Below are 25,052 nucleotides of genomic sequence, written 5' to 3' on the forward strand. Positions count from 1 at the left end.
GTAGGGTTTCAAGGCAGGGTTAGGGTAAGAGTTTAAAAACAACGGTTAGGATTTCAAACTAAGGTCTGAAGCTTGTGTTAGGGTTTCAAACCAGAGTTTTTAGTTTTTACTTGCTGATTTAAGCCTGGCTTCGGTTTTCAAACGAGAGTTGAGTTTTCAATCCAGCGATAGGGTTTCAAATTAGGAGTTAAAATCAGGCTTTCAAGAAAGGGTGAGTGTTTCACAATAGGTTACAAATTTGGGTTTTGAGCCTGTCTGTGTTAGGGTTTCAAAGTAAGGTTTGAATCCTAATTTTGGGTTTCAAAGAAGCATGGCTTCGGGTTTCAAGTCAGGGATTTGAATTCGGGTTTCAAACCTGGGTGAGGATTCAAACACTGGTTAGGGTTTCAAATGAAGGATTCAAACCAGAGTTATAGTCAACAAGCGAGCATGTAACCTAAACTATTTTCTCGAGAGGACCTTGAAAGCAACATTTAAAACCCTAATGAAGTGATTTAGTAGTAGCCAAAAAGGGATCCTGCACTGTTTTCACAACCTTGATAAATGAATGAGCGCCGTGTACACTCAAGAAAAAGTCCCGAAATACCACCGGCCTCCCCTTTTTTTTTTTTTTTTTCTTCTTCTCATTATTATGATTTTTTTCTCTGCTGGCCTCCTCCGCAGCGCTCAGGAAACCGCAAGTCATTTTCCATTTTTCCATGTGTGGAATTCTTCATGCTGCCTTCACGCCAGCAGCACCCTTCGCCGTCCGCAGCGTGTAAATTTAGCGCACGATGTCATCCGTCTGGTGCACCAATGGAAGAAGCCGACGGCCGAATAAGCAGCAGGTTTTTGTTTGTTTGTTTGTTTGTTTTTCTTTCCAAATAAGCGGGCTCGGTGAGAATCTCTTTTCTATTTCAAACACAGCACTGAGGGGGGCGGAATTGCAGACAAAAATAATTTTTTTTTTTTTAAAATGCGCAATGCTGCTTTTTCCAAAAGCCACCTCTCATGAAACGCATATACTCTTTTTAGGTCGTGTCACATTTGAAAGACAACATGGGTTTCAAAGAAGAGGTAGGGTATCAAAGCAGGGTTTTAAACCAAGTTTAGGACTTCGTACGATGGGTAAGAGTTACAAATTTGCGTTTCCATTTAGGGTTAGGGTTTCTAATTGGGATTTCAAGTCGGGTTTAGGGTTTCTAACACATGTCAGTGTTGCAAATTAAAGTTTAAAACCAAGGCTTCGGGTTCCAAATTCAGGTTTCAAGCCGAGTTTAGGAATTCAACCTGGATTTGGTTTTAAACAAGGATTAGGGTTTCAAAGCAAGAACCCTACTTTTTAGAAAACACTGTCGCGAGCGTGCAAGTGACGCACGTTTGACCGTACTGACGTGCTCTTGTCATCCTATGTCATCGTCATCAAAAATCTCTCTCATGTCATCTTTGGCCTCCAGACAAGACGAAACACCCTGGCGGGAGGCTGCAGCTGCTTGGGGGGGCCGGGGGGCACTCGGCCGGCCGGTCGGTCAGTCGGCCGAACAGCTGACAGCAGACACAGAAAGCCTTCTTCACATGATCTCATCCTGTCGTTTCTCCACAGGGGACACAAACTGGCCAGTATGTTCATATCTTCATTCTCATTTTCGCACATTTTCTGGACGGTGGAACGTTTGCGGGGAGGCCCCGTGGTCGTGTTCTTCTTCCCAGAAGACAGGAAGTGCTACGCTTTCACTTCCTGTCGGAGCAACGTCCACGCGTGAAGGCTTTTTGGGCCGTTTGATGTTCAAGTGCAATTTTTCCAAATCATCAGGAGCTGCGTGGTGTTCGCGTTTCATCTTTGGCTTTTTTTTATTTTTTGCTGTATTAGCCCGCAAATAAATACATAAATAAATGCAATACCAAATGCGCTTGACACGAATTTCAGCTGTGTTGACAAACGTATGGACGGCATTCACGGTGGTCTCGACGCTCGAGTCGCTAAGATTTACTCTTTTGCTCGGTCACGGCACATATTTCTCTCGCACACACACACAAATAGCTGTTGCATAAAAGTGACACAGAATGTTTGTGTCCACTTGTGCAGTCCCGTCATGCGCAAGAGTGCAATGCGAACGAACTCCCACTGCAGGAAATCGAAAATGCGAAACCCCATAGCTACACCCTTCCCCCTGCCTAATTTGAACTACGCGCTGCTAAATTACCAACGAGTACAAGGGCTCGAAGACAAGGCGGCGGCCACGCTTTCTGGAAACATCAGCGCCACCTGTGGCTGTCAATCTCGTGGAGGCCCACGCGAGCCTCAAAGAAAATCGAAGAGCAGGACTGTAATGAAGAAAAACTTTGAAAGTAATCTGGACAAAGTTGTGCAAAGAAGATGTCTGACAGACAGAATTCCACACATCTGCTGCCAAGTTAGGTCTTTTTTTTTTTTTTTTTTTTTTAGCTGCAGTCACAAATGATGTTGGAATAAACATCTTTAGGCTCATATTAACATTGTGCAGTCATCGAAAGCACATAATGTTTTGACAAAAAAAACAAATTCTTGCAGAATTACCGACATATATTCGCATTTCAACAATCAATATTTGTGTATAATTCCCTATCTTGGATATACAGCTTTAGAAAATATGTAAAATTACCTATATTTTTGTTGTAAAACCACACTTTCTTTTACATGCAGAAATAATTGACCGTGTTTTGTAAAATTCAAATAATATTGTTGAATGACGTACATTTTTGTTTAAAATGAAACTTTCTTTAGTTATGGTCATACTTTTACGTGGGAGTACAATTACACATTTTATTGTTAAAAACAAAATCCTAAAAAAAAAGAGCATTCATGTAAAAATGGGCCAAAGTTAAAATAATTTTTTCTGTAAAATCAAACATCCTTTTGTGTAAAAATTATTATTTGTAAATATATATAAACCTAAATACATTCTTTTTTTATTGTATTTTTTTTATTAATTTTTTTTTTAAAATAAAAATTACCAATATTTTTCAATGTAAAATCACGCATTTTTAAAAACTTGGCTTATTGTAAAATTCCACTTTTTATGAATTATGAAAATATAAAAAAATAATTTTTGTAATATCAAATTTGTACTTTTATTACTCGGCATTTATCTGTTAGATTATTTCTGTACATGTTTAACGTTATGGACATACTGGATCACACATTTTTACTTGGGCGATGAGACATTTATTTGTAAAATTACAAAACTTTCTTGTAAAATAAAAAAGTGTAAAATTACCAACATTTTTGGTATAACATCCCACGGTTTTACTTCTAAAATGAAGCATTTTTTTTTTAATACAAAAAATAAGATTTCTAAGTTGTAAAATCGCATATTTTGACTTGGATAATAAGGCAATATTTGTAAATCATCTACATTTGTTTTACTCTTCCGAATTATTGAGCTTTTTTGTGACGTCACCACAGGAATGGCAAAGGCGGAACGTGTGATGCTAACCATTATTACATAATTGTAATGTAGCGGTAGCATAGCGACAAATCCAAAATTCCCACAGAAGAGTTGTCATCCTACCTGCTCCTGCGTCACTTGCCATCTTGTTGAAAACCTAGAAGAGCAAAAAGAAAGCAAATATAGTCAAAGTCATTTTCTTAATAATCTGTCAGAAGCTTCTGAGGGACCTGAAATAAGAAAGAAATTGACAGATTATTTCCCCCCCCACCCCCATTTTATTTTGTGAAGCGGGGCCTCTCGATCAAATTCTGGAAGACGACAATGTCAACATTCCTCTCCATTTTCCTGCCGTTCCCCCAACACCGCTTTGATTTACACTCGCCTGCTTTCCACATTTTTCCCTGGCGGAGACTCCGCCACTTTCCGCCGCCGCTGACCTTCTCTTTTCGTGGCGCGTTCAGCGTTTCCAATTTTCTGTCGCTGCATATGCTAGTTTGGGACTGCGGCGGTGGTCGCGTATGCCGTGTTTTTGCGAGCAGTCGCCGAGGCGACCCGCGGCGTCAACATTCATTTCGTTTCCATGAAATCTCACAACTTTGTATTATTGGCTGGTGATTCATGCTTGGGGTGAGTCGAGATGAAAGGCTTTACAGCTAAACCGGGAGCAATTTCAAACGATTCATAATACCGTGTAGAACTTCGCAACATCTGGCAGTTCACGTGGTTACCTGGCAGTGAAAGTAAAGCATTTGACTTTTATTGTGCCGGTATTTTTGCCTTGTAAAATGAGCAAGACAAACTTGTAAAATAAATCTTTTTAAATTGTAAAATTACCAATGGTTGGTTGTAAAAAAGGTTTTTAAAAAAATTAAGCCCTTTTGTAGATAAGTGGAGAATTTAAAAACTTTAAAAAATGACTCCTTTTCTTGTAAAATTACAAAGAAATTTAAATGACAAAATACTGAAAATTACCAAATCAATCATTTTTTATTTGTAATATTGAATTTTTTTTTTTTTTTTTTAAATGTGCAAAGTTACCAATTGTTTGTTGTGAAATAACATTTTTGAAATGTATTTTTCAAATTTAGGGGGGGAAAAAATGCAAAATTACCAATTGTTTGCTGTTAAAGCACACACTCTAAAATTACACATTTACTTGTAAAAGTACAATTTCTACTAAAGTAACCACAAAAACCTCATTAAATTACAAAAAAATATGGTGTCAAATTATGTACTTACAGTAAATGTAGTTCATACATTTTTACTTGAAAAATCAGTTTTTGTAATATACATCTTTTATCCACATCTTTGACTCTTGACTCTTTTTTTTTTTTTTTTTCTTCTTCTCGGTGACGCTACCACAGGAGAGGCACGAGTAAAAGTAACTCGTTTAGGCCGGCCAGCGTATAGGGTACTGTATCCATGTGTACACATTATACGAAGAGAGACAGTTTGTCTGTGCCGGTTCAGTCCGATCCAATGTCAAGCAGTCTGGAGAAAGGAAGACTGCCGTCTGTTGGTCACAGAACAACTCGAGACAATTGAGTCGCTGTCACAATGATCGATGTCGTGACATCCTGTCGAAAATGTCAAGGCCACGCTTTGAGTGCCAACGAGGCCCGTTGACAGTCTGTCAACGCCGATTTGGTTCGTCCTCGACACACACGCGGCACGACAACAATACAATAGACTTTGCTTTTATCAGCTTACGTTAAAAGCTCGCTGCCCACGCAACATTAGGTGGACATGAACCATCTGAGGAGATCCGAAGAGAGAGTTGACACATTTTAAGAAAATATTGTAATATAATGTAATATAAATAAATCGCATGTCAGTTTTTTTGTTATTTTACTTTCTGTTGATCGATTTGTTGACCAATTCTATACAAGTCAATTGCATTAGAAATTTCCTGGTCAAAGGAAAAAAAGTATTTTGATGATAAAATGTGAAAGAATCAATCTTTCAGACTACTTGGTAGCACCCAGCGCATTCCATCCGAGATTAGCTGCACGTGGATGCAGATAGGATGTGCATTCCATTTTCAGATTCGGACAAAAGGGAGAGTCGAACGGTAGCAGGTGCCAAAAAAACATTTCCATAAAACTAAACCTCGCTGGAGAGAGAAGTTCATCTGTATCGCATTGCCGCTGCCCACTGTCGTATGGAGTGCTTATGGAAGAAGAAGAAAAACATGTTTTCTACATTTCGTACATTCCCGCCGAACAACACGTGGTCCCAGGCCAAAACGGCGTCCGTGCAACATTCTCAGCTGTTTTGAACCCGCTATGCCGCCGTTTTCCAGTTGAACGGTACAGCTGCCGTCTAATTCGAGGGGGCAAACTTCACTTTACGAGGCGGACCTCCGCCAAGGCTTCCACATTTGTCACTTGTAAAATCTTCATTTGGTTCTATCTGGCTCCAGATCTGGATGAAACCGAATTTCTTTCGGCTAATTGTGACAAAATACATCCCGATCAGAATTGATTTGGGATTTTGGCATTCTCTATTTACATTGCTGCCAGATCGAGAACGATTTGACCGGACAAAATCAAGATTAGAAAACAAAAATAATTGCCCCAAACACCAGTTTCAATGATGCATATGAAATTGGGCGGTCATGTCAAGCTTAACAGGACAAATGAAAAAAGTCTCAAGGACCCACGCTTGGAACGGAACAAAAGGTCAGCCATTTTGGTTCAAAGCAGTCATTTTGGGGTGAATTCCAAACCTCGTACTTGTTAGAAAGTAGGGGGAAAAAAAACAATAAAATCAGCCCCTAACACCAGTTTCACCGATGGACACAAAATTGGGCGTCACAACAGGACGCACGAAAAAGTCTCAAGGACCCATGCCCGAAATCGAACAGGAAGTTGGCCATTTTGGTTTGAGGCAGGATTTTGGGGATGAATTCCAGGCCTCGCACTTTGTGAGAAAGTTGAGGAATAAAAACTCAAGAACCCATGCCCGAAAGTGAACAGCATTTCATCCATTTTGGTTTGAAGCAGACATTTTGGGCAAATTCCAAGACTCATACCTTGACAAACTCCTTTGTCCAATTGGTTTCTTTTTTTTTGTGTATTTATTTCTTAGGTGTGTTATTATTTTGTTGGGGTCTTTTTGTCTTTGCAGAAGCAACATTTAGTTCTGTATATGATAACAAACCGAAAAACTGTAGACAGGAAAGCTTCATAAAACAAAGAGCTCACAAAGGAGGAAAGGGCGTGTTTTAGCCAAAAGTTACACGTTGTGTCAAATTATAATAGTTTTGCTTTTTTTTTTTTTTTTTTTTTTTTTTTTTTTTTGCATCATCCAGTAAGCAAAATGCGCCAGAATGCCACCTCCCCTGACCTTTTTATAGTGGGTAATTGCAATGAAAAGAGCAACGTCGTGTTCAATGGACGGTAGACAGCCGTGGAGCAGGCAGCACACAAAGCGAAGGCTGAAAAGGTTTTCAATGTAAAGCCGCTCTGCGTTCTCCAAATCCCTCACTTGTCTGTTGCTCTCAGCCCACATGAATGGGGACATGTATATAGTTTGTGCGGCGCTAGTTTAAGAACGGCTAAGCTGGCTTTTATTGACAAGGCGAGGCCGCGCTGCGTTGAATGTACAGGCACGAGATGCACTGCGCAGTGGGGGGTCGCGGATGGCCGACGATCACGATCAGACCTCGATCCAAATGGCAATGACTCACAAGCATTTTGTAAACCTGCTTGGTCTGTAAAAAAAAAAAAAAAAAACAAAAAAAAAAAAACAAACCTACCTCTTATCCTCACTCGGGACGCGGGCGTGCCGGAGCCTAACCCAGCTATCTCTTTGGCGGGAGGCGGGGTACACCCCGAACCGGTCGCCAACCAATCGCAGGGCACGTAGAAACAAACAACCATTGGCACTCACATTCACACCTACGGGCAATTTAGAGTCTTCAATCAACCTACCGTGCATGTTTTGGGGATGTGGGAGGAAACCGAAGTAGCCAGAGAAAAGCCACGCAGGCACGGGGAGAACATGCAAACGCCACACAGGCGGGGCCGGGATTTGAACCCCGGTCCCAAGAACTGTGAGGCAGATGTGCTAACCAGTCGTCCGCCGTGCCGTCTTTCAAACAGTTCATTTAACATATTTAAATTTAAATATCAATACATTTAAATAAAATAAATGCATAGATAAATAGCTTTATTAAACCTTCATCTTGGAATAGATTTTAGCATTTTTCATATATCCGGAAATATTTTTTAAATGATTTACATATCAATCAAATGTTGTTCACTGTCAAAAATGTTAATATGAAAATAATTAAAAAGCTGCATTTATGCGTTATCAAAATTTTCTGAGCCGCTTATCCTCACAAGGGTCGCGGGAGTTGTAGAGCCAGAAAATAATAAATAAATTTTATTAACATGTTATCAAAAAATCGAATAAAATGTAGTTGTACTAACACTACTGCGATTGGCTGGCGACCAGTTCAGGGTGGACCCCGCCTCTCGCCCAAAGAGACCTGGGATAGGCTGCAGCCCGCCCGCGACCCTTGTGAGGATAAAATGACACGGAAGATGAATGGATGGACGCTATATAGTTTTTCACTTTTTATTTTACTTTTAACTATTTATGCTTCATCAAAAAGCAGCTGTATTAATATTTTAGAGTAGAATTTCGGCATGTCCATCTATCATCAGCCCTTTTTTTCTATCAATCATCCACCCCATAATTTGATGACCTCGTAATGAATGTATTTTAAGCATTTAGGGTACCAAATAGAGTTTCCGGCCCGACGAAAGAGTTACCGGAGGCTGTGAGCACGATGCTTCCGAGGCAACACCGCTCATTAGCATATAGCCCCGACCAAAAGCGGACACCTTGGCCTCGAAGGAAATACACGGTATATCGTAATGTGGGAAAAGCAGGAAGAACCCGCCGCAAAAAAAAAAAAAAAAAAAACTTACCGCCTTCTTGCTTCTCGCTCTCGTCCCCACGGAGGCGCCGCGAGGAGCACAAGACCCGCTTTGGCTCGACCATTCCCCGCGCTCAGCTCGCCCATTCAGACTTTGGTTCGGAGCGGGGCGCTGAAACAACATCACAGCAACATTCAGCATCCATCTGTCTGTCCAGACCAGATCAGGACAGAACAGGACAGGACTGGATAAAAACAAATGGTTGAGGTCAACGTCTGCGGTAGGCAAAGCGGAGGCCCCGCCGACCGTTCGGCGTGACAGAGGCGCACAAAAGAGCTTATTTGTGTAGATGCTCCTTTGAGAGGACAGCAACTATGAACTCGTCAAACATCCCAGTGAAGACGTCTTGGCCTGTCATTCCTTTAAAAGGCGGCAACACTGAATGCCTGGGATGGTTCTACGGATGCCTGCCAGGCATTCGGCAGCCCTTCATAACCCTCCCTAAAGAACCCGATAGTACAAAACACAACAGCTCCTCTGTGGACCACGAAAGGAGACTTTTGTGCCCTCGGTGCTGCCTCGGCTGGCCTATGAAGCAACTGGCATCAAAACGAGCACAATGGCCGCCTGTTCTCGGCCTCCGTCTCACATCGAGGACGTGCGAAAACAAAATCAGGGAAAACAAAAGTCAGAAGGACGCGTGACAACGATGGCAGTGTCCTCGTATCCAACTTGAAGCAAGGACACCAATCCTACGAGAGCAATCAAAGCAAGTTACATTTACTCCAACATGCCTGAAGGACTGAGTAACGCTTCCTTTACTGTACTTAACTCATTTACTGCCATCCCCATAATTCCAGCTATACGAGAGCATTCTTAAGAGACCCGCAGAATATTGTGCTCTGTGAAAGTCGTAGCACTGAACCTACCGAAGCAAAGAGTGGCCGCCCTTCTTTCACCAGAAATATAGCTGGACTCTACCATTTTCCGGTCTTTAGTAATCAGCAGTGGAACATGGCTTGGTTTCACCCAACACACCAACTTTGGACCAAAGTGCGGAGAAAGCCAGCTTTTTGTGAAAAGAATTATGTCAAGCCGAGCACTGACTTTGACGCTCATCATTTTTTGCTATCATGACACCTTGAACTATAAAACAACAACAACAAGAATGAAAAAAAGGCTTTTGACGCCAAAGTAATTAAATTACAGATAGACGATTAAGAAACAATTAACCCTGTCAAACCGCAAGGCTCGAGTTGAACAGAGGCTTACAAACCTGCATTTTCAGACAAGCTGAGTGAGACCCTCTCCCAAGCTGACCCGTTGAAAAACGTACTTGATAAATGTGTTGTTGTTTTTTTTTTTTGGCGGGGGCGCGGTGGGACCTCTTCTCTGTCCTCCACTGAAAATCTCAGCTCGTCTGTTATTGTGCGCAGGCTAAAGTAATTATCCCTAATTCCCTCCGCGCAGCTACTTTCGCCGCTGCATTCTACTTTGCTGTAACAATTGTTGCGCCGTTCACAACATTAGCGACGCTACGGGAGCAAGTTGTTTTGATAGCACGCACTTCACGCGAATACAAGCGAGCTAGCTCTTCAACGACAACATGCACGTGTGAGTGTGAGAACTTCCGCCACCTCCGGTAACACTGGAGGAGCGCAGTAAATAGATTTGGGCCCGATTGACGGCATGACCAAGAATGCGGCGGATGCTTTGAAAGAATGTACTGCAATGCCCATGAGCCTTCATAACTGTAGAACACATGAAAATAGTATGAACTACTACTAAGTGAGCGCCGCTAAATATCTGGAACTAAACCTGACTGAATCAAACTCATATTCATGCACTCGTTAAAATAAAAAAAATAAAAAAATAAAAAAATTCAAAATATGTAAGTCGCTACTAAAATGAAATGTTTTCTCCCGTCGTCATCACTTTTTTCAGAAGGCAAAACCCGATTTGAACATCACCTGAATGACTGTATTGTCACCCCAGCCTCCCTACGCACCAAACGGTGCAAAACAAATAAATCGGGCCTTGGTACGGTTCCAAACGAACTCAAGCGCAGTTCGCTTGTGGTGTGAACGCGATTCAACCGCCATCTGGCCCAGCTGGCAAATGAGGGAATCCGGTGTGACCCTAATGGTGATGCAACGGCAGCTGGAAACACGACTTGGCGCCATTCCGCAAACGATCGGGACCAGAGAAAACGAACTTGCGCACCTTTCCGTGACTCACTTGTTTCTTGCGGTCGGTGCCAGGTGTGCCACAGGGCGAGGAGCCTGCGCTCAGAGCCTCCTCGATGTCCAGATTGAGCGCATCCAGCTTCCTCATCAGCTGGCTCATGGACTCGGACCACGGAGACTTGAGCTGCGGGGACTCCTGAAAGGGAAAAACGGGAACTACTTAGCTGGAAATGCAACAATTTAGGGATTAAGTAGGACTTCAAATACAGATGAAAGTTGAAATTTCTGGGGTCTGGTGTCAAAGTCAACTTCATTCACCTTTCCATCCCCATTTATTTCTTTTTTTTCAACTGCTTTAAATGTGTGTTAAATGTGGACGCAAAATGATTTAACTGCAACACTTTTAAGGTAGCATAATGGGCATGATTTGACAAAGCTTTTAAGTCAAGAGGATGTGCACGTGTACCCAATGAAGCGGCCAATGGATTCATATTAATAGTTTATTCATGGGAAAATATTGCTTGTTAATATTTTATTCACGTCAATTTTGGACTTTTGTTTCTCTTGTTCTGCATTTTTTTAAGTCCTATCAAATATTTTCTCCCCCCCCCCCAATATGTAAAATATACTTTTCCTCCTGTTCACCTTCCTTTTTTCTTGTAACGTTGTAACATTATTTATTATTGGAGGATTCTATGTTTTTTTTTTTTCCTGCGTTTCATGTTAACCCAAAAAATAAATAAACAACTGTGGCGAATATGAACTGATCCACATGGAAATGCGATCTGTTCGGCCACTTCTCTTGGGGGTGAAAGAGCAAAGAAGCAGGAGGGCTCCAGACATGTGTGCCGAGCGGACAGTGATGGAATTCCCGGCCTTTCTGCCTTTCACCGCGCACACACACAGCGTGTATAAATAGAGCATCCTCACGCAGTCGAGAGCGGGGCCTCATAAATCAAAAGCAGCGCATCAGTCACCAAATTGTCAATGCCGCAGGATGAGATGCGACCGTGTGTGTGTTTCTTCACACAAACACGCATCAGTGCACATGTGATGCGCAGTTACGAAATACAAAACCATATCGGCTTGACTGACACCGCATTTGACACCGGAGGCTCCTCTGGGGTCCAGCGGGAGGTCAGCCGAGAATTTGGGCCACGATTGAGGAAAGTCCGCCAGCTCGCGCATCCGTTGACACGCTTCAAAGTCGTCATCACCTCCGACGCAACGCTCAAATCACCTTTCCCGATTGTGAAGAATGGAAATGCCATTAATCCGTTCCAGCACCACAAATAACACACATTAAAAAAGTCTAAGAGAAATAGCACTCTATATATATAGTATTGCAATTTATAGTAAAAAAAAATTATAATAATTGGCCATCAGGGGGCAGTATAATGTTGACGCACGATACACAAAGAAGACTTTCTATTCAGTAAACTGTAGTAATCGTTTTTCCACAGAGGATAAACAACATATCCCTGTGAGTATTGTTATATTGTCTGTCTGCATGTGTTGCTGCACTGTTGCGCAGTGTTTTAACTACCGCAAACAATGCTCGTTTTGTTTGTCTGTGGTGTTTTGCATTTAATCTTAGAATTACGATAGCAGACTTGTGTAAATTGTGCGGTTTAGTTACCAGCCCGACGTGTAATTCTCTTTTTTTTTACGCTTTAAACTTGAACCGTGATCGGCAATAAACAGCTTGAGGCGAACATTTGGCCTCCTTTTTGAAGAACGCTTCGCTATCTGCTGCTCGTTGTGAAGCCCGCTGACACCGTTTAGCGCAACGGATGGAATCTCGAAAAGCCTGCAAGTTGAGGTCACTCTGTTAAACATAATAGTAGAGAATGTTACGCAACAACTGGTTTTATAAAGTATAATTACTGCACGTTGGGGCACTTGTTAGTCATGGTACACTGTAGCTAAGAAACAATCGCAGTTTTGAACACGGATTGAAAATTACAAAAACTATGTAACTAATATGACAAGGTTGTTATTTATTGTATATGGCCAGTTTTTGAATAGAAACAAAAGTATCAGGGTAGGGTTTGAAATTATGATTTCGAGGCCACTAGTACTGTGGATCTTTTTAAAAGTCATGTAAAGACACTTTTCTCGTTCTTATCAGTGTTCAGGTCATAGGCGTATAAAATCTCTCACATAAAAAAGGACTGAGTGTTGATTTTATAACACATTTATTACAGAAGGCGCACCCAATGGAATGACAGTGCTATGTTTTCATAAAATGTTTCTTGTGTTTTATTGTTCCAAGTAGAAGTCGTGCATGACTCCGCTATTTGCCAAATATGCGCTTGCCCCATGAAATCCGCCAAGCAACAAGGCACAAACAAATCCCATTCTCATAAAAAAAAAAAGAAAGAATTTTATATTACAACTTTACTCTTGTAATATTAGGACTTTATTCACGTAAATGACGTCTTTGACCTCATTAAATTGCATCGTAAATATGTTACTTTTCCCGTAATATTAGGATTATATTCTCAAAACTGTGGCAAGTGCAATATAATGATTTTTCTGTCATAAAATGATGACTGTTTCTTGTAATATTACAATTTTAGTCATAAATCACGACTTGGTTCCTGGTATTATTCTTGACTTTATTCTCGTAAAATTAGAACTCATAATACTGAAATTTTGTTCTTGAAATCTTATGATGTTATTCTCATAAAATTATGAGTTTTTTTTTTTTTTTACTTGTAATATAACTTTATTCTGGTAATAGTACCACATTCGTTCATTTTCCGTAGCGCTTATCCTCACGCGGGTCACGGGCGTGCTGGAGCCTATCCCAGTTATCTTCGGGCGGGAGGCGGGGTACACCCTGAACCGGTCGCCAGCCAGTCGCAGGGCCACGTAGAAACAAAGAACCATTCGCACTCACATTCGCACCTACGGGCAATTTAGAGTCTTCAATTAACCTACCACGCATGTTTTGGGGATGTGGGAGGAAACCGGAGTGCCCGCAGAAAACCCACGCAGGCACGGGGAGAACATGCAAACTCCACACAGGCGAGGCCGGATTTGAACCCGCAACCTCAGAACTGCGAGGCTGATGTGCTAACCAGTCGTTCTATAGTACAACATTATTTTGGTGAATATTTTTGGGTCAGATTATTTTTCTTGTAATATCAAAATGTTATTTATGTAAATTTAGGACTTTTCTTGTATTATTGTTGTCTTTTCTTCGGACTTGATTATTGGAGAATTTCTCCTTTTTTTCCTGTCGTAATTTTATGATTCTTTTCATGTAAATTATGATTTTTCTCCCTTATGCTGCTACTTTCTCTTACATTTTCCCCCCACATAAAGTCAATATTTCAATTTTACGCTAATAAAATTATGACTTTTTGCTTGTAAATTACCATTGTATTTTATTATTTATTTTGTTTGACTTTTTTCCGCTTGTATTATTGTCTATTCTCCTAAAGTTAGGACTTCTCATCTCTTGTTAGGACTTTTTTTTTAATATTACAATTTTTATTATCTTTTTTTTCATAACAGTAATATTAATATTTTATGTAGGTACATTTGACTTTTTTTCCTCATATTATTCCAACTTTATTCTGGTGTAATTATTGGTGTTTTTTTGGTGAATATTAGGGATGAAAAAAAAATCCAATTTGTCATTTTTACACAGTAATATTTCAAAATTATGTTTTTCTTTTCATATTAAGACTTCATTCATGTAAAATGATGACTTTTCCCAATAACATTCTGACTATATTGAGATAACATTACGGCTTTTTGTTTTCCCCCAATATGAAAACATTTCTTGCTGTAATTCTTTTCTTTCTCGTAATATTGTGATTTTATCCCCCCGCCAATATTGCATTTTGTACAATTTGCACAATAGTCACTGCACCAGATTATTGTTGTATTAGTCATTTCAAACTGCTCGAAATTGCTAGAGGACTCGGCATCATCTTGGACAATTGTCCAAAAAAAATACATAAATGTATCGGCATTACCACATTGCTGGTAACCTTTTATTGTTCAGTGACTCTGTTTTTATGTCTCAAAAATGTTGTCATACTCGAGCAGCTCCAACTACCAAAAAACAAATTCCTTTTGTTTTTGACATACTCGGAAAATAAAGACGATTCTGATATTACAATTAATTTGACTCAAATTACGACTCCCCCCCCTTTGTAAAATTCATACCTTTCTCAAAATATAATGACTGACGACACTACCACGCCATAATATACCCCCCCCCCCCACCCACCAGCCTGAAAAATGAAGTCGTTGACAAGTCTTGAGGGAGGCTGCTGACAAGCAACAGGTCAGCTGACTCAGCACTTTTCCCACGCAATCCTTGCGGGATAACCCAAATATGGAGCGCCCCCTCCTCCCAGCCATCCCCAGCCACTCCCACCTTCCTGCAGGGCTGAGATGTCACCTGGGGTCAGCTTCCCCTCAGTGTTAAGTGTGGAGCTGAGGTGTCACAAGTTTGACATGTTTGGACAGCGTGATCCTGCGTGTCTGTCAAACATTGCTTACAAATGTGCTGACATATTTCCAGATTTTTTTCTGCCTTTGTCGCTGTCAAAGACAGAAAATACACGAAATAGAGTACACTACATGTGAGGAGTGACAACTGTAGGCGGCATATATTTAATAGAGAGCAGCGATTCATTTGGAACATCTAAATTAATGTGTCGCATGGGTTTACCAAACAAATGTCCTTGAGCCCAATGAAATCTGCCTAGCAACTAGCGGCAAAGAAAACACACTCATTTAAAAAAACAAAATTAAAATAAAAAACATAAATATGACTTTATTCTTATAATATTAAGAATATTCTGATAAAATTACAATTTTATTTTTCTGGTAGTAGCATGACTTTATTCACGCAAGATGACTTCGTTCTCATACGATTATAATTTTATGCTCATAAAATATTTTTCTGATAATGGTATGAGCTCATTCACTTAAATTACAACTTTTTATATTGGAAAATTATTATTTGTAATTGTAAAGTACTGTTGACTTTAGAGCTGGATGAAGTGGCTGGGGAGAGGGAAGTCTGGGCGTACCTGCGAAAGCTACTGCACCCGGGACAGAAAATGGATGGATGGATGGATGGGTGGATGGATGGATGGATCGATGGATGGATGGGATAATATTTAACCTGATGGATTGTATTTTTTTTTCACTAAAATAACAAGCAAATTCATTGCATTTATCTGCTGTTAGGAGGTCTGGAACTTGTAGTTCGGCTACAGGTAACATTACATTAAAAATATTGTGAAAATGATCAGTCATTAAATACTCACGTTTCGAAATGGATGTCAAAAAAATAATGATGACTCATTCGGCTCAACAGGTTTTTAAAAATAAAAACAAAAATTCAATTTAAAAAAAAAAAAAATTGACAATTCCGACAATGTATTAAATAATTGCATGTTAAATTGGATATAAAGTAAACACAATATATTGATTTACGCCGCTAAATACAATTTTTTTTTTTAATATTGATAAAAATAACTTATGATATTGACAGTTTTTTTAAATGTATACTAAAGAATCCAATTTCAAATACAAATAATTATCACACATGTAGTTAAATGTGGAGGGAAACAGAAAAATACTTGCAAAAAAGAAAATAATAATAAAGATGAGATGGATTTAAGGAGTTGAATGACAAGAAATGCTTTTCCTGAAATAAGTTTGTTGTAAAATTCCTCAAGTCTGATTTCTTCAGGCCTATAAAATTAAATGTCAGTTGTAAAAATTCAGTCGCCTTAAACCATGAGAAGAGAAAAGATGTGTTTTGTTGAAGAGGGTTCAACGGGAAACGAGGATCTCGTGAGCGGGCCTGCTACGAAGCCCTGGAGTCACGGCCTCCGACAATCAGACACATTCCGAAACGAGGCTCGAGTCTGATTCGCGTCGTCCCGCAGAGCCAGAACACTGACATTAATAAAGGGAAAGTAAAAACTCAAACAAAAGCAACAAAAAAAAAAATCCCTTTTTGCAGTGTACTGGCTCCATCCATCCTCACGCCATGGCAACCAGGCCACGTTATCATGTTGCCTGGCCAACTAATAACTTCATCAGCGCAAATTGTCCACATTGTGTGGCCCGACACTGTCGTCTTTCACATGGAAATGAGGAGCAGAAGGGCGCCGTCGAGAAGAGAGAGCGCTCCGGGCCGCTCGCCCACTCCGAGCCACCCACCGAGAGTGCCCGGGGATCACCATGGAGTCGGGCAACCAATGGCGCTAAAGGCTACCTGGATGGCTGCGGGGAAACATTCCACTGCCAAGGTGCGGCTCTCAAGTGAACATGCACGGAGGGAGCCGAAGCTTCTGGAAGCACTGAGCTCCTGTCATGACAGTTTGGAGATGTCAAGTTGGAAAATCGTGCATACAGCGTCCCCGTATGGTGATGTTGATAACTGCATTTCACAACCGTGTGTGTGCAGCTCTTGACCGCAAAAAAAAAGCCAATAGAGCAACAAAAGGCATAGAAGAATAGTTCTTAAAATTTAGGGAGTAACAATAAAATGTAGACCATGTACAACACAATCTTCATTTGTTTTATTTTGCTTTTCTGTGGTGATGGCCACTGAAAATTGAAAACACATTGTTTTTTTATCCCAATCCCCCACTTATTAGTGCTTTTCTTCCCGCCAAAAGATTTACATTAGGGAGCATTCAATATTCACAAATTTTCGCCATTCACGGTTAGGCTCAGTCCCTATCTCATGACATCACACTGTGACATCAGACATACTTCCAGTTGAAAAGAGCTCTGATGGCACCACTATTAAACAAACGCTTCTTTTTTATTTGAACAGGGTAGAGTGAATTTGGGCAAACTGGCTAAATGACTTGAATGATGATTTTAGCTTCTCTTCTCTACCGCCTTAGACAGAATGTGCCAAGTGTCAGTCGAAAAGATGATGTTACGTAGGGTAAACTGCTTTCAAGAGAGACGCCGGCTGTGGTTTGTATTTCAACAGGTTAGCTAATTTCAAATAAGAGGTTCAATATGTTGCGACTTCAATATGTGTGCTTTATTTGTTAATGAGACATTCATTCATCTTCCATTCCGCTTATCCTCACGCGGGTCGCGAGCGTGCTGGAGCCTAACCCAGCTATCGTCGGGCGAGAGGCGGGGTACACCCCGAACCGGTCGCCAACCAATCGCAGGGCACATAGAAACAAGCAACCATTCGCACTCACATTCACACCTGCGGGCAATTTTGAGTCTTCAATTAACCTACCATGCATGTTTTTGGGATGTGGGAGGAAAATGGAGTGCCCGGAGAAAGTTTTTATCGCAGTTTCTGAGGTCCGCGGACATATTTAAGACTTCAGTGGTCATCACCATCTTATTCTGTATTTAAGAAAGGGTACCCGCTCGCATTGCCTGTCGCCAGACCGGCCAAGAGCAGTGACAACGTTCCACGCATCACACATGGATCGCTGCGATTACGCATCGTCCTCTTCCGCACAGAGATTCCTCCATCGAAACTGTCATCGCGCATTTGAAGGGAATGAGACAAGTCGGTTTGATGGGCAGCAAATGAAGTCTGCTGTAAACACATCCACGGTGGCGCAGCCCGCCCACTCTCAGATCCTTCAGGGGGGCCTCGGTCCGCAAAATTACGAACACGGGTCTAACCGGCCCCTGGCGCACAATTGCGCTTATTGAATAGATGCCTATTGTATACACGTTACGCATTATGTGCCACCCCAAAATGACCTCTGGTCTCACCCTGGCCTCCCCACTGAATATTAGCTTGGCTCCGCTACTGCGTGTAGCCGTTTCAATTTCATTATCTCTAAGAGGAGCTTCCAGCTACATTTCTTCATGAAATCAATGCCATAGCTGAATGCCATTGAAGTCACGGTTACAGTGAGGCCCTCGGAGTGTGTCAATGGCGGCGCCTGCGTCATGACGGCAAGCGAAGCGCTGACCCGCTGCCCTTTTGATAATATTTACAACACGCCTCACATTCCAATTGCGGTTTGGAAAACAACCCGACGCAGCAGACAAAGAGAGTGTCTCTCGGAATATACGCTGTTATCTGCAGCCGTGACACTTATGTGCCATTTGATACGCTTGCTGGAGATAAGCGCTCATGTACAGACATCCGTGTGAAAGCTTTAACGGGCCTGTAAACGGGAAAGGGGTAGCGGTAAATGTGGTGTAAAAAGGAGAAGCTCAGCTACACATCGAGAGAGCATAGGGCAAGGTTGCATTCCTGCTACATCTCTTCCCTACCACAATAAATGCGAAGAAATCAGTGTGTATGTAGTACTCCCACACATGCTTTCAATATACTTTACTGTACCTACAATGAATGTCAGCTGCTTAACCCTTAAGGGGTCCTTTCAATACCCTGATTTGTCTCTAATGACAAAAAAAAAAAAAAAAACGTCAACTTCTACCACATCAGCTGGAAATATACAAATAATTCTGTATGGGGCGATTTTAAGCCTATAAAGCTTCACCTTCAATTGAATTACAATGCTGAAACCAATCCAACAGCAATAGGCTTTGGAATGGAACTCTGTTGTAAACTGAGGACCCTTTGTACGTAGCTCCTGGAGAGTGGTATACAATGCAAACGTGAAAAGAAATTAGCAGCTTCATACCTCCTTAGTGCTGCTTTCTGCCTCTGCTTCATAACCACACATGTCCCTTCCTGTGGGGTCGCTTACGCAGTAACTCCGCTTCTTGCCGCTGTCCTTTCTGTGACTGTGATTGGCCCGGAGCTCTTTGCTGGGCGGCAGCTCCAGGAACACATCATCGTCGTCGTCGTCATCGGCTTGATCGTCGTACACATCGTCCCCTGAGGACACCCCGTCGTCCAAGCTGGTTTTGACGCGGGTGCGACACTTGGCGTAGTCCGAGAAGGTGATGGAACTCTGCTTGTGTTTAATGATGCGGGGCAGTTCAACAGATCCTTGGTGGGAATTAGCTGTGGGTGAGGAGCTTATGTGACGATCCTCTGACGTTTGACTGACATGGCCATTTGAGAGAGTCCTGAATACTACATTTCCATCCTCACAGTCCAAGTCCACTGTGTCAACCGAATGAATCTGAGGCTCAAACTCTCGATGTACGACAGACACTTGACCATGATCCTCTACAAAGTCACTGAGGTAGACACAGACAGATCTATCCTTTAGTCCATTGCCTGGTTCCAACTGTGAGCCGCATTGAGGCTTAGGAAGAGGATAATTCGCTCTGAGATCCTGGACGTGACCACACCGATCATGAGGTAAGCTGAGAAAACCAAGAACTTTAGGCTCATCTCCAAGCACCACAGACACTTCTCCTAAGCATGTATCCACTACAACATCCGGGTTATTAAGGCAGACACAAACAGAGGTGTCTTTTAGTTGTTTAGGAACCACTTCCGATTGGGAGCAGAATGGACCCCCAAGAAGAAGATCATCCGATCTGTGGTCCAAGACAGGACACGGACAACATCGGTTATGAGGTAAGCTCAGAAGACCTCCTTGTCTATGCTCCTGAGAAAACACTCCCTCTACAAGTTCTGCTTTCTTAAGACCATCACAAACAGAAGTGCTCTTTTGTATGTTTTGTCCTGGTTCAAACCGGTAGCAGCATGACACATCAGGAAGATCTTCCCCTTTCAGTTCTTGGATAGGACGTGGAACACAGGAGTCCTTCAGTGAGTTCAGTAAACGTCGGTCTTTTGATAAATCTCTTTGTCCATGTAAATCCTCTGCAAGTTGCTCAATACTAAGGCCGACACAAACAGAACTGTCCTTTAGTCCTTTCGGAACCGGTTCCAACTGGGAGCTACATGGACCCCTAGCGAGATCCTCCCCTTTTGGGTCCAGGCTAAGACCGCAGTGATCCTGTAGTGAGAAAAGAAAATGCAGGTCTTGATTATGCCCTTGCAGGACAAATTCATCAAGAGTTTCCGTCTTATTAAGGCCAACACCAACAGAATTGTTCTTTAGTCTGTTGAGTCCCAGTTCCAACTGCAAGCAGTGCAAGTTCTCAGCATCTAGATGGTCCCTTGCGAGGGCCCGGGAGCTGTTAACAGCATTTTCTGCAGACGTGCCCTGTGTTGAAAAGACCCATTTTTTCGATCTTAAGGGTGTGGATGGATGTCTCTCTAATTGCGCCTCAGGCGGAAGCTCCATTGTTATTAAAGTCTACAATTTGTCATGATTTAAAATCCACAAGTGCGGCAGCTGGTTGCAAAAGAGGCCATGTCATCCAAGATCCTCATTGTGATTGAGATCACCTGAAACAGAAATTAACAAATATGAGCAAGGGATGAGCTCTAGGCTCTATTTGTCTGGGTGTGATTACTAGAATCAGAGTTTGACATTGTTGCCGCTAATTCTCGGAACTTCTGAGTGGCTTCTTGTGTTATCCCCGCAGTTGAGTACGCCGCGGATTTGAACATCTGGCATCGGGGCCGAGCCGTTCATGTCTGGATCTGTCTCACGCTTGACGGCGGTGACATCACTCCGCCGAGGAATCTGACTGCTCTGCCCCGCAGTCGGTGATTTAGTGCCGCTGCACACCATTCATCAGGAGACACAGCCGCTCGACTGTGGTTACCGCCGTGCTTAGCGCACACCTTCATTAGACCCGTCTTTAAAGCACACCTCGGACGGGTAAGCTACGCGCTGAATTCCACTACTTCAGAAGGGATTTCCTCGAAAGAACGAGGAACCGCCACTGGATCAACCAACATATTTTCCTCAAGACAAAATGATCTAATCTGGCATTCTTACTACAGACATGAGAACGATGCAGTTGGCAGAGCCTTGGCAACAGCCTTGAGACAATTGACTCAACAACAACACCACCACCACCCCACCAGGCAGAACCCTCCACCTGCACACAAACATGCGTCTACACATTTACGTGTGTTTGCTTTTAGGACGTGAGCTGATAAAAAAAAATATTCAATAAAAAAATAAAAAATAATAATAATAAAAAAATTTATTCAAAATCATTTTAAAAAACCTTGTGCGCAAGGAAAACTTCCAAAGTTCCCGTCAACCTGACAATGCCATCCTAAAAACAACCATTGGATAAGTCATCAGATGACGTTCAGTGGTACCGGTGGTAAGAAAAAAATATTTTTGGGATTGACATTTCGCCCTCCTCTTACTTTGCTGGTCAAATTGACCCATTTAAAGCAAAACAAAAAAAGCAATACAGCTTAATAAGTCTAATCAACTACAAATATCGACCGAATTGCTGGATAACGGAGTAACATTTTGCAGCTTTGACACTTGGATAATGGGTCAAATTGGTACAAATTGGCCGATTATATAGTACAGTGAAGCCTTGCCTATTTGCTGTTCAGTATTCGCAAATGCAAATATTCACTGTTTTTAGGAACCTATCCTCTGTTATTTGCTGAAAAACTATTCGCTCTTTTGTGCTCAAGCCAAGACAACAAAAGTATTGCTTTGCGTGCTGGGGAACTTCGTTGAAGTGAGTTGAGGACCTTCATTTCGACAAAAGTTGTGCTTTGGCACTATCCCGTGGCATCTCGAACGGAATTATTAACTTTTTGAGGGGGCGTCAATTACTCGCTGATTTTTCGTAGCAGGGCTTGGTCTCTGTAGCAGGATTTCACTATCTGAAATTGAAAAGTGTTCAACAGTGGCTGAATAGGTGTAATCAACTATAAATATTTAAGGGCCAAGTAATTGAGATATAAACACTGTTTAATGCCACTTCCGGATCACGGGTCAATTTGAAACATTTTTAAAGTAAAACTAAATTGAAAAGTGTTGAGTGTAGTAAAGTAAAAACATAAATATTGACTGAAGTGCTGAGTAATTGAGATCTAAATATTCTTTTATGGTATTTTCCCCCCGTTCCTGACAATTTTGGATAGCGGGTCAAAATGAAACATTTTAAAGTAAAATGAAATTGAAACGTGTTAAGTGCAGTAAAGTACAAACGTAAATATTGACTTCTAATTGTTTATTGGTATTTTCCCCCATTCCTGACAATTTTGCATACCGGGAGAAATTGACCCATTTTACTGTAAAGGGAAATTGAAAAGTTAAGTGTAGAGGCTTAATAAATGTAATCAACTTTGAATATTGATCAAAGCGCTGCGTAATTGAGATATACATATATAATTTCGAATATTTTTTTTGTTTGTTTCTGACAGTTTTGGGTAACGGGACAAATTGATTCAGGAACTTTAATGCTGCTCCTGAGAAACAAAATGCAACAGGAGAATTCAATAAAGGCAAGAAGTCAGAGTAAAACAAGAACTTGTAGAATTGACGGACAAGCTTACTTAAGATGAGGTAACGTCCGTACAAACTAACGCAATCCTCCACGTCTTGGCTCTTCCTTCGGAACACATACTGTACCCTGCGCCAACGTACACAAACAAAGCACGAGGACTCACCTGTTGAGTAGAAAAGCAGACATGTTGCCCAAACAGCGCGGTCATACGGGCCCTGGCGTCCCCCCACCACCGCGGGGCCCGTTACTAGAAGGCAAGCTCGTCATCCCCGCCGTCGCCATCCTCCTCCCTCCTGCTGTTTCCCGAGGGGCCTGCAGGAACACACTCCAAACCATTCAGAATATGTGCAAGGAGGGAGCGGGAATTTGTATTTGTGAGGGACACGAGAAGGGGGAGGAGGAAAAAAAAGAGAAGGGGAGGGAGTGGGATGGAGGAGGAGAGCGATAGTTGGCGCTGAGTGGGGGGGGGGGGGGGGGGGGTGAAACTGGTTAGCGGGCCCTCGCAGGCACTCGGGGCCTGTGAGGAATGGCGGCACTCCAGCCTCGCAGGGACGAGATGAACGGTGACCCGCCGCTCGGAAAAACAGACGCTGGAGGAATGCTTTCAAGTCGCGGAGAAAAGGCTTGAGTGATCTACACTGGAGCACGTCGAGCACACACACACACGCGCGCACAATAGTGTTTTCGCTCAGGAAACTGACGCTAAACTGAAACTAAAAGCTTAGTTGGACCCGAAATGGAAAGCAGGTGGGTGGGAGTTTGTATTTGCAGCAAAAAAAAAAAGAAAAGGCTGTTCAAAAGATTGACACAAATAGTCAAAGCAATACTGTCGTCACTTGTTGATAAATAAAGTCAAATACAATTAAATTGGAGAAATTAACATTTGATAAATTGTATGAACACAACAATGTAGATGGACACAATTAGGCGGCACAAATTGGTAATTCAGTCAAATAAAATGGAAAATTAGATGCAATAGAATTTAGTAACAATGTAGCTTGGCACAATTATTATTAAAACAATATATCCACCAGTTGTTTCTAATTTTAAAAGAAATTAAACAAAAAAATATAATTCTATAAAATCAACTAAAGTTAGAAAACTGAATCAAATTAATCCACCAAGTTCGAAAAAAGATCGCCGCAATCGGCCATCAAATGAAAAACTATTAAATAGGATAACATGAAATCAAATTCATAATATAACTACATAAATTGACAAAAAAATCTCACTAGTCGCTTTAAAATAACACAAAATAAAACTAATTTCAATGAAATGAAATACAATTATATTAAATGACCGTAAATTAAATTACATTCATACAGAAAATGCAAAATATCAGCACAAGTACCCCAAAAGCTTTTCCGCCAAATAGAATTCAATAAAATCAAATAAGGTTACAATAAATGAATGCAGCAATATTGATTGAAACAATTAGTTAAAAAAAGGAGGGATTAAATACATTACATAGAATCACATAAAAATACATTTACCTGAAAAATGTAGACAGACACAATTTGTCCCCAAAAAATCCTGTAAAAAATAAAAGACATTTAAATTCAATACAACTAATTTAAATTAAATAACAGATTTCTTTTCCACAACAACTTGTTGCTCGGCATAATTCATGGGGGAAGACAAAATTGGGTGTACCTGTCTCAGGGCCACTTCTGATTCTCATTTTTGCTTCCGAACTTTCCTTCCCATCTGAGTGAGACGACCCGGAAGTACTCGGAGGATAGGTCGTTTGAATTCTCAAAATGCGTCATGGCCCCTTGAGCAAATGCTTGAGCAAAGGTTACTCCTGACCAACCTTGAAGAAAGGAATGGAGCAATGGGATGAAACTATCAGCGAGAATGAAAATGACAGAAAAAAAAGAAGGAAAAACAATCAAACTAGCTTGAGGTTTAACGTGCATCACTACTCACCGTTTCGCGACGACGTCGGAAAGGAAAAGCGGAGTCGAATTCATTGGAAACCGTGCTGTCCTCTCCCATGTTGGAAAGGAAGCACCTTTTCATCTCTCCCATGACGTATTCGAACGACGGATGAGGAAAGACGGCATCAGGGTTAAGAGGATTTGACTTTCCGAAGACTCGCACATGAAGTCGACCATTTTGGTGTGAAGCACCGAATTCCAGGGCTCGTACACCTACGAGGAAATTCGCCCAAAACGAAAAACGGGTATCTTAGACAGATGGGTGACGCTCAAGTGCTGCGTTTTTATTTTGGGGGGCTACACAGTCTAATATGGGCAGAGCATGAATTCTGATGACCATTTTAAGGTCCTACTCCCTCATAGTAAGACGCAAAAGGT

At 41.5% G+C, this 25,052-nt stretch overlaps 1 protein-coding gene and 1 long non-coding RNA gene across 6 annotated transcripts in view; both read right to left on the reverse strand.

Moving 5' to 3' along the window:
* Window positions 1-23,062, reverse strand: part of stard13b (StAR related lipid transfer domain containing 13b) — a 70,710-nt gene extending 47,648 nt beyond the window's left edge. For 2 of the 5 annotated variants that reach the window (XM_061681979.1, XM_061681978.1), the window contains exons 1-5: window positions 22,898-23,062; window positions 19,119-20,749; window positions 10,523-10,681; window positions 8,351-8,470; window positions 3,531-3,564 (exon numbers count right to left, since the gene is read on the reverse strand). In XM_061681979.1, coding sequence (XP_061537963.1) covers window positions 3,531-3,564; window positions 8,351-8,470; window positions 10,523-10,681; window positions 19,119-20,645 — 1,840 coding nt within the window. In that variant the 5' untranslated portion in view covers window positions 20,646-20,749; window positions 22,898-23,062. The remainder of the gene's footprint in view (window positions 1-3,530; window positions 3,565-8,350; window positions 8,471-10,522; window positions 10,682-19,118; window positions 20,750-22,897) is intronic. The other 3 variants (XM_061681981.1, XM_061681980.1, XM_061681982.1) reach the window with 3 other exon arrangements.
* Window positions 23,063-23,973: 911 nt separating this feature from the next.
* On the reverse strand, window positions 23,974-24,883 carry LOC133405612 (uncharacterized). The gene is made up of 3 exons (XR_009768965.1): window positions 24,664-24,883; window positions 24,388-24,547; window positions 23,974-24,267 (listed from the first exon to the last, which is right to left on the reverse strand). It is a non-coding gene; the product is annotated as an uncharacterized LOC133405612 (long non-coding RNA).
* Window positions 24,884-25,052: the final 169 nt, after the last annotated feature.

The sequence above is a fragment of the Phycodurus eques genome, chromosome 7 (genome assembly GCF_024500275.1).
Source record: "Phycodurus eques isolate BA_2022a chromosome 7, UOR_Pequ_1.1, whole genome shotgun sequence".
Taxonomy (NCBI): domain Eukaryota; kingdom Metazoa; phylum Chordata; class Actinopteri; order Syngnathiformes; family Syngnathidae; genus Phycodurus; species Phycodurus eques.